The sequence below is a fragment of the Lissotriton vulgaris genome, chromosome 1_1 (genome assembly GCF_964263255.1).
Source record: "Lissotriton vulgaris chromosome 1_1, aLisVul1.2, whole genome shotgun sequence".
Classification (NCBI taxonomy): domain Eukaryota; kingdom Metazoa; phylum Chordata; class Amphibia; order Caudata; family Salamandridae; genus Lissotriton; species Lissotriton vulgaris.
The window spans coordinates 1489322359-1489334617 of NC_141685.1; the positions used below are offsets into that span (position 1 = coordinate 1489322359).

Consider the following 12259-nt stretch of genomic DNA (forward strand, 5'->3'; position numbering starts at 1 on the left):
GTCCCTAGTATATGGTACCGTAGGTACCAAGGGCATAGGTACCCCAGAGGCCTGCCAGGGGCTGAAGCATGTATTATGCCACCCCTGGGAAGCCTCCCAAAATTGCACCACAGGTCTGCTACTACATCCTGGTTAAGGTGCTACTTACCTATATCTACCTATATATACAGACACATATAAATCTATAGGTCACTCCTATGGCAGGCCTTGACAATCCTGAAGGCATAGTGCTTGGTTTTGTGTGAGAGGGGACCCAAGCATGAGCTGAGCCCCTCTGCAGCGTTCGGAGCCTATTCTCAGAGGCTGTTCTGGCGGCGGGGGTAGAATTCCACCCTTCTAGAGGGAGAAGACATGTACACACTTACCCGGGAATAGCTTTAAAGAGCCCCAGCATCACAAAATGGAATCTGCTACCACAGACACGAGTCTGGCCTCCTGCTGCTGGACGAAACTCTGGCAGGGTATGCCTGGACAATAGGTTTCCTGTCCAGAGTGGTGTAACCACCTCCCCAGACAGGCTTTATTCTATTTGGGCAGTGTGGGGGCATTCAGTGAATGCTTTTCAGACAGTGCCTGGGGCACACAAGGTGTCACTGTGCATACCCCAGTTCAAACCTGTTGCAGGGGCGCTCAGCCCCTGCTCTGGCGCGAAACTGGCCAAATGGGAAGGGGTGTAACCACCCCCTCCCCAGGTCATCCCATAGGTAGGACCTTAGAGTTAGTCCATCCCCTAAACTTAGTATAAGTATAGGAACCCAGTCCCTAGGACTTTAGATTACCCTGGACAAAACTCTGCAACATGTATCCTGGAATTTCAACATTCTATTTCGACTAGAAGACGGAAGTATCTCCCTTGGGGTCAAGGAGTGACTCCCCTGTTCAAACAGGCACCAAAGAAGCATCTTGCTGGTCCGCATTTTCGAGGCTCCCTCCGGATCCCGAAGAATCTGACACAGGACACCTACTTCCAGACAGCTCCGAGGCCGATACGAGATCCCAAAGCTGGGATCTCAAAGCTGAGACCTGTAGCCATCACGAGAGACGTGGGATCGGAAATCCTGGACACCATGCACATTTGCTAGTGCATCTAATTCCCGAGCTTTCCCGAAGTTGTGCATTGGGCTACTTGTAGTCCAAGCCCTGAGCACCATCTGCACTGAAGATTGTGGGCCTACACTCCACAAGTGTTGCGTGGGCCATTTCTGCTCAAGTCCCTTTCGTGATCTCTGGTCCGTCGACTGGTGGGTCCCCACGAAGGTAACTCTTTTGTTTCTTGGGCGTTCCTGGTTGCTCCAGACGTGCCCTGACTCTCCTCCAAAGGGTGAGTCCCTCCGACCTTGCTGGTCTGCTCCGAAGCCAATCTTTGCATTCTGCGTGGGTTGCTGTTGCCAAGGCTTGTTTGGTCCAATCCGGACACCGACGCTGCAGCACTCGACATCCGACGTGGGACAGCTCGAATCCAGCTCCTGGTTGTCGTCGACGCCTCCTGGTCCTCGTGGCTGAAGTCAAGCTACACCTCATGCACCTGAAATCCCCCCACATCGGTGGGCATCTTCTTACTGACTCACTGGTCACTAGCAAGCGACCTAGACTCTGTCCCCTGTGCTTTCAGGTTCTTCAGATCTTCGATCCACCCGGACACTTCATCTGATCACCTGCAGCACTTCTTTCCAGCTCTCCATAGGAAATTACGACGAAACCAGACACGAAAAGACCCCTATGTACCCGGCTTCCCTGGGTGAGGTAACACAAGTACTTCGGTGCTCCTGTGGGTGTTGACTCTCGAACTGTCCAGTACTGAAGGGGTTTGTTCCTAGTCCACTCCTAAGTGTCCTTAATCCTTAAAAATCTAATCGCAACTTTCTCCATAGAAGTAAACGTGATTCGCGGCTGTGTTTAGACACCGTACGCGTCCCCCATGGGTCTCCTGCGTCCCTACCTTGGGTGGTCCCTGGTTGCCCCGCGGTTCTACAGGCCCTAGGCCTTATCTCTATGTTCACAGTGGTACTTATACCACTTTCTTAGTATATGGTTTGTGAGGCCCCTAAGGCAAAATGTATAGTGTGCTAATTTACTTTGTGCTAATTAAGTTTAACTTGTGTACTTTTGCCTCTAGCCTCATAAAGAGACTAGAGGGATGTGTTTAGAATAAATACATATATATTTTATATATACCTGGTGTGGTTCTCCTTTCATTTGGTCATTCATGAGATTATAGACTGGTAAAACAAGCTGCTTTACATTCCTTCAAGACTTAGCCTGAAGGCTTCTCTCCACAGCTACCACTAGGATAGCTTTCTATAAAGGTTGTCCAATAAATTAGGGTCGTTTGTACTGGTGCAAGGTGCCCACTAGAGTAGTGGACAGCATATGCCAGGCCAAATTCTCACACCACCCTTGCAAACAAAGGCTTTCCTGTATTCTGAAGCAACCTGCTCACTCCGTGAAAGACTCTGGGCTTGTGAGGGTAGTAAGGTGCACGTGCTGCTGCTGGAGTGCACCCTGGAGGGAACCACTATCCTTGAACTGTCTCTAGTGCCTCACGAGTAGCTGTCCAATCAGTCAGAACTTCTCTCATAGAATCAAGGGACACTTGGACCACAGACCGCTCAGTCTTGAATTTGGTACGTGAAGGCCTAAGATTTAGGTCTCTCAACCTCCCTTCACAAAGGCTGTCCTAAAAGAGGCCTGCAGGCCCACAACCTGCTACTTAGCTTAGTGGAAAAGGTTCAAACACTGTCTTCCTAGATGTATTGCCCCTCTCCAGGTAGCAGTACTAGATATTTTCTGTTGTATGCTCCACTTAAAGAAGTCTATACTTGCATACATTTCCATCAGGCTTCATTTGGCAGCTGTTGCTGCTAACATACAAAACAAAGATCAAATTTCCCTTTTCAGGGTTCCTGTTAACCCATTTGAGTTCTTGCCTAAGAGGCTTATCCCACCAAAGGTGCCATCGACCCCAGTGTGGGACCTCAATATTGTTTAAACATGGCTAATGGGACCTCCTTTTGAGCCACTCCGCTCATGGACTTTACAGTTTCTTTCCTGCAACGCAACCTTCCTAGCAGCTGTCTCTTCTCTCAGGGGTGTTAGTGAGCTACCAGCCGGATATTGGGCAATTTTCCTCCTCTTCTCCCCGCTTTTACCCCTTCCTCCCCTCCCTCCTATGAATTATTGAAACATTGTTTGTGTACTGTACCTTACTATGCTCTTGTATCGGATGTTACTTGTAACACAACGATCCTAAATGTAAAACGCTCTGATACCCTCTTGGGTCAAGTTCGCGCTGTATAAAACTTAATAATATATAAATGAACTACCGAAGGTGGTCTCTAGTTTCCATTTTAATCAAACTATAGAATTACCAGTGTTCCTCCCACATCCAGAGTCTTTAGCAGTACGAGCTCTTCATACATCAGATGTCAAAAGAGAGCCTTTGTATTAGTAAGCTATTCCGAAAAACTCAACAACTGTTTCTTTCTCTAAACGCAAAGACTGTGCTCTGTCCAAAGTAGGTGTAGCACTGTGGTTGGTCAAATATATACAGACCTGTTATGCGAAGCCTAAAGACCTTTGCCTGTTTTTCCCAGACCTTGCTCAACCTGTAAAATATGAGCTTCTGTGCCTTTCCTTGGCAATATTCCAATGGCTGACATCTGTAAAGCAGCTACTTGGTCTGTTCTCCACACTTTTACTCAATATTTTTGACGCTGAAGGCTGGATTTTTTTCTCTTTTACATCTACTATTTATATCTCATGGTCAATTTTACTGTGATTCTATTCTCCATCTAAGTCCTCACCCTTTGGGCGGAAAAAACATTCTAACAATAGAGCTGATGCCTATGCGCATTACCAGTAATGGATGTAGTCACTATATCTCGTAACTCCAAAGTAGTCTTCGATGCCAGTAGTGTGCACAGAATGTGAATCTACAGCACTAGATGCCATGAACAGATGCTTACAGGATCAGTAACATTTGCCTTTCTAGGTTTAAAGTATTTTATTAAAGTACAAAAAAACATGGGGAAGGGAATAGGAGGTCAAGCGAACATACAATACAAGACGCGAAACGTTGCAGTGATTCAGAGGGAAAGTAGGGAGGCAGGAAGCCCCGGAGGGCGACAAGGCATAAGTCATAAGGCAATAAGGCAGTGCAAATGACCCTCCAGTAGACCCCCATTCCCCGAGCAAGGCCGAGCTAGAGTAGCGTCCCGCAACACAGGAAAAAAACACACACCATCCCTCCAACCCCCCGTCCCCGGAAAAATAGAAGAAAGAAAAGCAAAGGAGAAAAAGGAAGAAAACAATACCCCAACATCCTCGTCCGAAAGTCAGCATTAGAAGCATGTAACCCCGCCTCCCACCCCCAGCCCCAAACCCCTGATCCCGCCACATTCACTCCGCTGGAGCCGCCGGCGGCGTCAACCTAAGGAGTCGCAGGTACCGTGGACATGTGAGCTCGCGAAATTCCGAGGACAGCAGTGCTAAAAAGGGGTGCCAGAGCTCTTCAAATTGGTCCACATTCCCAGCCACTGTTAGCGACATCTTCTCCATACCCAGTACCTGCCAGAGCCTGTGTAGCCAGCCAGTGATAGAGGGGGCAGTGGGGGTACGCCAGAGTACATGGATGTTTTGAACCGCTGAGCCTAGCGCAATCGCAATCTGTCTACCCCTGCGGGACTTCAGCGGGTACATCAGGTCATTGGGGAGGCCTAGCAAGACATACGCAGGGAAGCACGGGAGTTCTATCTCAAAATGCCTGTCTACCTCATCCAAGACCTCCTTCCAATAGGCCGACAGCACCGGGCACTCCCAGAGAATGTGCGTGAGGGTGCCTTCCTGTCCGCAGCCGCGCCAGCAACCTTTATCGCCGATTTTGTGCATCTCGTAGAGCCTCTCCGGGGTGTAGTACCAATAGGTGGACACCTTAGTAAAGGTCTCCGTCAGCCCAGTGTGGTACGCAGAGTGCCTCGCCCGATACGCGATCCTGTCCCATTCCTTGTGGCTCAAGGTCCTGCCCAATTCCCTGTGCCAGCGCTCCCTCCCTGGGTTATGGTAATGAAACGGCGGGGGTTGGAGAAACTTATACAAGTCGGTGATAAGCTTGGCATCCGAGGTCCGGGTTACCAGCCATCGCTCATAGGGCGTAATCGAACGGGCAGCGACGTCGCGCACTGGGGGTTGAAGAGCCCAGTGGCGAACTTGCATGTAACGCAGTCTGTCCCCCTCCGTCAGGCCAAACTCCTGTCGGAGCTGCCGGAAGGGGAGCACACCCTCCGGCCCGTAGATCTGGAAAAGTGCCCTACAACCCGCGCTCACCCAGTGGGAAAAGGCTCCCGGTTCCAGACCCGGAGTGAAGTCTGGATTGCCAGCAATGGGAGTGAACGGTGATGGAAAAGTGGTGAGCTCACGAAGCTCACACATCGCGTCCCACACCCGCAGCAGAACCCGGGTGATAAAGGAGGCGTAGAGATTAGGCGGGCGGTGAGTGCGCCGCAGGAACGGGACTTCCTGGAGGGTACGGCCCGCAACTGCCTGGTCCTGAAAGAGCCAGTGCTTGTCCGATTCCCACCGGCTCCACTCCACCAAATATCGGAGTTGCGCCGCCTGAAAGTACTTCCGGAGGTCCGGGACACCGAGACCCCCCGCCTCCGGGGCAAGCATGGAGAGGACCCGTTTCATTCGAGGCTTACGGCCCTGCCACACAAAGCGGGAGATGTCAGCCTGCGCCTGCCGTATCCAACCTACAGGGGGCTGGAGAGGTAGAGCGCGAAAAAGATACAGGATCTGAGGCAGTATCGTCATCTTCACCGCTGCGATACGGCCCAGCCACGAGAGCAGGCCTTTGTCCCATCGGCCGAGTTCCTCCTTGATCTTTTTGCCCAGGGAGGAATAGTTAGCTGCGACCATTGCAGGTAGGGAGGGTGCAAGCAAAATTCCCAGGTAAGGCACCGTGGAGGAGGACCATTGCAAAGGAAAAAGACGCTGGAGGTCCCGCCTGGTGTCGACAGAAAGTGACACATCCAGGGCAGCCGATTTAGATATATTCATTTTGAAGCCCGCCACGCGGGCAAAGGAGTTCAGTTCCTGGACGCAGGCAGGGAGCGACCGCTTGGGGTCATCCAGGGTCAGCAAGACATCGTCCGCATATAAGCTGACAGTATGTGTGTATTGCCCCATCTTCACCCCAATAGCGTCCGGGTTATCGCGAATCCTCTGGGCAAACGGCTCCATATAGAGGGCAAACAGGAGCGGCGAAAGGGGGCAGCCCTGTCTCGTGCCGCGCTCAATGGCAAAGCTGATGGAGCTGTGTCCATTGACATGCACCGATGCTGACGGCCTCCTATAACAATTAAAAACCATAGTGCGGAACTTCTCGCCGATCCCCAGTTTCCCGAGAACCAGCTCGAGGTACGGCCAATGAACCCTATCAAAGGCCTTTTCCGCGTCGACCGACAGCAGCATCCGCTCCCCCGGGACGCGCGAGGCCTTTTCCAGCACGTGTGTCACCCTCTTAGTGTTGTCGACCGTCTGCCTACCGGGTACAAAACCGGCCTGGTCCGCCTCCACCAGACCTGGTAGGTGCAGACCCAGTCTGGCCGCCAAGATCCCCGTGTAAAGCTTGAGGTCCACATTTAGAAGCAAGATGGGCCGATACGAGCCGCACAGAGTCCGGTCCTTCCCCGGTTTCGGAATAACCGACACAGTCGCCGAGAGAAGGTCCGGTGGTATGGCTCCCGGTTCAGAAAAGGAATTGAACAAGCGAGCCAGGAGAGGCGCGACAGTGGGACAGAAGGTCTTGTAAAACAAGGCCGTATAGCCATCCGGGCCCGGGGCCTTGCCGTGCTTTAACCGTGCAATAGCGGAGATGACTTCCTCCACATGAATGTCCCTCTCTAGGTGGTCCGCCTGGGCGGGATCCAGGGCAGGGAGGGTTACCGATTCCAAATAGGCCTCAGCCTCTCCCGGTGGGGAGGGCTCTGCAGCGTACAGCGCCTCATAGAAGGCACGGAAGGAATCCGCCACCTCCGCGTCACCGGAAACCGGGACCCCATCCGCTCCCACCAGCTCCTTTACTACATTGCGTTGCTGCGCAGCCCTGAGCCGGTGGGCCAGGAGCTTGCCGCATCTGTCTCCGCCGGTGTAAAAGGCATGCTTCAAGCGCAACGCCGCATACTCCGCCCGGTCCAGGTCCAACGCAGAGAGGAGTTTCCGCGCCGCCTTCAGCTGCCTCCAAACTCGAGGAGCCCCCGTCCGGCGGTGAACCTGTTCGAGTTCCCTGACTTGCGCCGTTAGTTCCTCCCTCTTACGTTGCCGCTCCCTGTTCTCCGCCGAGGAAATGGAGATAAACTCCCCTCTGACGACCGCTTTCAAAGCCGCCCACTGCGTTGCTAGGGACGTGTCGGAGTTGTCATTGTGGGTCAGGTACTCCTGAATGACCTCCTCCACTCGCTTCACCACCGATTTCTTATGGAGAAGCGTGTCCCGAAGCCGCCACATCCCTCTGGAGGGGGGGGGCGCCGGCCAAGCAAATGCTCCGGAAACCGGCGCATGGTCGGACAGGGACAAGACCCCGATGTCTGCCGCCGTGGCGGCCGAGCGAAGCGGTCCGCTCACCAAGAGGTAGTCCAACCGCGAGTAAGTGCGGTGTGCGTGGGAGAAATATGAGTAGTCCCTATCGGCGGAGTGCATGGTGTGCCAGAGGTCATGCAGATCCATCTCTGCAATCTGGTCCTGTACCGCTCTAGAAAGCTCCCCCGTCTGCGGAAAGCGCTGGGCAGACCTATCCAAGGTGGAGTCGAAGACCATGTTCAGGTCTCCCCCCAAAACGACGTGGCGATCGGGCGAGGCAGTAACGTCTACCAACACAGATTCCAGGAAGCGATCCTGGTGGTCATTTGGGCTGTACACGGAGCCAACCGTGAAGGCAACACCCCCCAGACGCATGCGATACACTAGAAGCCTCCCTTTCTGCTCGGCATGTTTATACAACACCTCACCCCTGAAGGAGCTGGCTAGAAGAATGGCTACCCCCGCAGTCTTAGTCGCAGCTGAGGAAAAGAGTTGCGTGGGGAACTTGGCAGAGCGCAACCTATGGCAATCTTTAGAGAGTAAATGGGTTTCCTGCAGGAGGCAGATATCCGCCTGTGACCCTTCCAGCAGGGAAAGGATCGCCCTACGCTTCACAGGATTATTCAGACCCTTAACGTTAAGGGTCACTACTTTCAGGGACGGCATCGCTCCCAGGGATGCAAAGCGCTATGCAGCAAGCGAGGGATCAGTGGAAGGGGCGCGCGGGGCGGGGGCGCAGGGAAGGCCAGAGTCGGCTTCGCATGTGTTCGGACAGTATCGGACGGGACCCCCCCAACACCAAACCAGCTCTTGAACCCCCCCAGAACCAACCCATGGCAACCAGCCAAAACCAAAAACAAGAAAAAACACCCCATTGTCTCAGTCTGGCCCAAGTGGGCGAGTCTGTAGAAACCAGTCAGGTGGACGTCCAGCCACACACCTCCAACCTCTCCCCCCCAACCCCCAGCCCCAACCCAGCATCGCAGACGCTAAGAGTCTCTCCCCCCGGAGAAAAGTTAGGCCGTCTGGGCCACGCCATTAGAATCAGGCAAGTTCCTGGCCGCAGTCCTCAGGGCCTCCGCCATATCCGCCCTGATGGTAGGGGAGTCAGGGCGACTCGCTGTCGCTGACGATTGGCGCCTCCTCGATCTCTGTCGGCCCCGCCGCTCGGGGCGCCTCCATGCGGGTGTCGCCCCTTCTTCCTCTGTAGCTGTGAGTCCCAGCACCCCACAGACATCTTGTAAGGAGCGCAGCTGATGTAGCACCCCATTCCATCGGAAAATAAGACGGAAGGGGTGACCCCAGGAGTAGGCCGTCTCACGCTCTCGCAAAAAGTCCGTAGCGATGCGGAAAGACCTGCGCTTCTGCAGTGTGATGGCGGACAGGTCTTGATAGAGCGCCACGGGTCGTTCTCGGAAGGACAGCGGCTGCTTCCTGCGGGCCTCTGTCATAATGCGCTCCTTTAGGGGGAAATCCGGCAGGAATGCCAGGATATCAGGTGGGGGTGCCGATGACTGGCGCTGGCGGCCCACCCTGTGTGCTCTGTCGATGCGGATCGGGAAGTCCGCTTCTTCTCCCAAGATGTCGCGGAACAGGTCCTGCAGATAGGCCACCAGGTCCGCACCCTCATCCGCGGACGGAACGCCTCGCACCCGGATGTTATTCCGCCTAGACCTGTTCTCAAGGTCCTCAGAGTGGGCCTGGAGCTCGACACATTGCTCCCGAAGGCGGAGAACGTCCTGCTGGAGATGAACTATCTCTTCATCACGACGCTGGGCCGCCGTTTCCACAGTGTCGACCCGCTCGCCCAGGCCTTCGATTTCTCTGCGCACTTCACGGACCTCTCCGGCCACCTCGGTCTTGAGAGTCTGGAATTCCTCCTTGAGGGAGCTGAATAAGTCCTCCATGAAGGACCTTGTGACTGGTGGTTCGCCTCCGGTGGCGTCCGTTGAGGCCCGGGAGGACCCCGGGGACGGCTGCGTCCTGTCTCGCGGTTGCTGGGCCCTGCCGAGCATGTCCGGCAGAGTGCGATCTCCCCGTGCCGCACCTCGTCTCCCAGCCATCTTGGCCTCCGCGGTGGGTGAAGCCTAGGGCTGGCCGCTGTAGATGCGCCCAGCCGCTCGTGGGCACCAGATGTGAAGACCTCGCCGAGGACAAGGGTAGTGCGTCACAGGCGACAAAATGGCGGCACGGGCCAGGGCGAGACAACCATCGAGCCAGTCAGGGCGATAATCCAGGTTCAGGTCGGAGGCTTGCAGCCACGTGCTTCCAGGGAGGACGGCAGATGCGTAGGCACCAGGATGAACCGAGGCGCCCGTATGGCAAGGGCGCGGGCGAGGGTCACCAGTACCAGCTCCTCAACGACAAGATGGCAGGAGGGCGGAACCTAGGAGGGCAGCCCAGGCCAGCAAGTCTATGGGCGACCCTCAACAGCAATGGGTCGGGAAGGTGCGAAACCAGTGTCCCCCAGTTTCACCGGCTAGTACGCCCGGTCGGTCACCGCTCAAACTCCACCGTCCCCCGCTTCCAGGCTCGGGGTCCGTGAGGCGTCACACACCGACACCCATGGCAGGGGGATAAATCGCAGACGCAGGTCTGGGGTCTGTCGTCCAGCGATGACTCTGGCCTCAAGGGCGACGGCCAGGAAGCCTCCGCACTCCGCGGAGTCCGTCGAGTCCGCTCCCTCGGGATCCGCAGCTTTCAGCACTCGGCCCAGCCGAGGCGCGCGGACAACGCCGCAGTACGCTCCGCCTCCAGGCCCTTCTCCTCGGGGCGATCCAGGCTCCACTCCTCGCCTCGGCCGTTGAACAAACTTTTCGGGGACTTCCCCCGGGCAACAGAAGTCAATGTGGCATCAAAATGTGCCCCAAGAGTTCCGGCACAGTTCTCTCGCCCGCAGTGCAGCCGCGGGGGGAGAGAAGCGCAGAAATCGGGGCTCGAGCTGAGCTGGGCCGGAGGAGCTACAGGAGGAAGCGTCCGCTCACCCCGCCATCTTGGCCACGCCCCCTCAACATTTACCTTTCTAAGTAGCATCTAAGCAGACACTCTCAGATTTAAGCCGCAGCATTTATTTTTTAGAGTTATGTATAATTATGAAACATGCAAGACTGCCATGTTGTCTACACCCTGTGATTTTTTTTGTAAACACTACTTGCTGCACATAAGCTTCAGGTCCAACAGTAGGCTTTCACAATCACTGATCAGTCATTTAAAGCATATGCTATTGTCAGCCTCTGTTGCTACTTTTGCTGAGTTAGTCTAACCACACTTTGATAATATTACAGATAAACGTTTGCGCATGCACAGTGTTGCTACTTATTTTTTTTGCACATTCTTGATGCATGACCCACGTACATTTAGCCATATGGCAGCCTGATTTGGAGTTACCTTTGACCGTATTCATGCAATTTTCCATGGGATTTATTGGGGCTTGTTAGAATGAGATTCATTACGAAGTGTTGAACTTACTGTACAAGTTCTTTACAGTTTCAGTATCACAAAAGCACTGTTATTTTCCTGTCTGTTCAGCTTGCTATTCAAACATAGATTTTTCTGCAGGAGAGTTCATTGAGAACACAGGTCAATTGTTTTTGAAGTTGCTTTGAAACCCCTTACAGAGTGACATTCTGGTTATTTCAAAAATTCTGTTTTCTATACCATATCATCTATTGTAAATTGCACATTTACCCGTAGGGACTTTTTGCTGTATATGACGAATATTTATTATTATTCAGCTGTTTGCTGCTCATTTTTTTCACCTCAACTTAATGGAGGGCTGAGTGGTAATTCCAACATCTTTCCATAGAGGCTATACTCTTGTCTCTGCAGTCCTCTAAGTCATCATTTGGGCCAACAGTTCCCTTAATACATTGATTTCAATGTCTTTTTAGAAGTCCCTGTCTGATCAGACATGACAGCGAACGGCTTATGTTACACTGATTGTTTTGTATGCCTTGAGTGCAGTATTTGTCTTTGTTTAATTGTGTTTTTGGATATGTAGACAGGTCACTTAAGTTTGAGATGATCTTCAGTGCTCAACAGTTATAATTTAAATAGTATGTTGCTTTTTTATCTCCTTGCTAGATTCAGTAATACTCATGCTTGCACTATTTAGAGCAACCCTTGATAAAATTCTTCCTGTCTTACTTTATTAGGCCCAGAATTGGTCCTGTTGAATGGCTCTACTTGCACACTTGTAAGAGACCTTTTAACCTCAATAAGCCAGTTTTTTTTGTATTAGAATGCTTCATCATTGTGCAACATTAAAATAAAATTAAATCCTGCTTCGACTGGTAAACAAATTTGTTTTATATTTTAGAAAATACCAGAGAATTTTGATGTGTATCGCTTAATACAAGATATGAGGACGCAGCGGCATTCTGCAGTGCAAACAAAGGTACAAGGATTATTGAAGAGACGGGGCATTAAGAATTTAGGACTCTAGAGGGATATATGGTAGAAAATAATCTACTGTTTGGTAGACATGCGGGCGGTTTATTGAAGCAGGTCAGGTTTGTGTGATGGAAAGCATCTTTGGGTGGTGTCTCCAGCTTGGTTATCACAATGCAAATGTTCTGGAAACGTTGAGAGGGTGTGTTTAGATGAAGTGTTGCAGTAGAGACTGTATGCTAGGGTGGGGTCTTTGGTGATGAAAAAATAACATTGTCAACCTTCTTTGGTTTCT

General features: G+C 52.7%; 1 protein-coding gene across 3 annotated transcripts in view; it reads left to right on the forward strand.

Moving 5' to 3' along the window:
• PTPN12 (protein tyrosine phosphatase non-receptor type 12) overlaps window positions 1-12259 on the forward strand; it is a 592849-nt gene that overhangs the window by 350281 nt on the left and 230309 nt on the right. For all 3 annotated transcript variants that reach the window (XM_086967364.1, XM_086967365.1, XM_086967366.1), the window contains one exon: window positions 11894-11971. In XM_086967364.1, the coding sequence (XP_086823490.1) occupies window positions 11894-11971 (78 nt within the window). The remainder of the gene's footprint in view (window positions 1-11893; window positions 11972-12259) is intronic.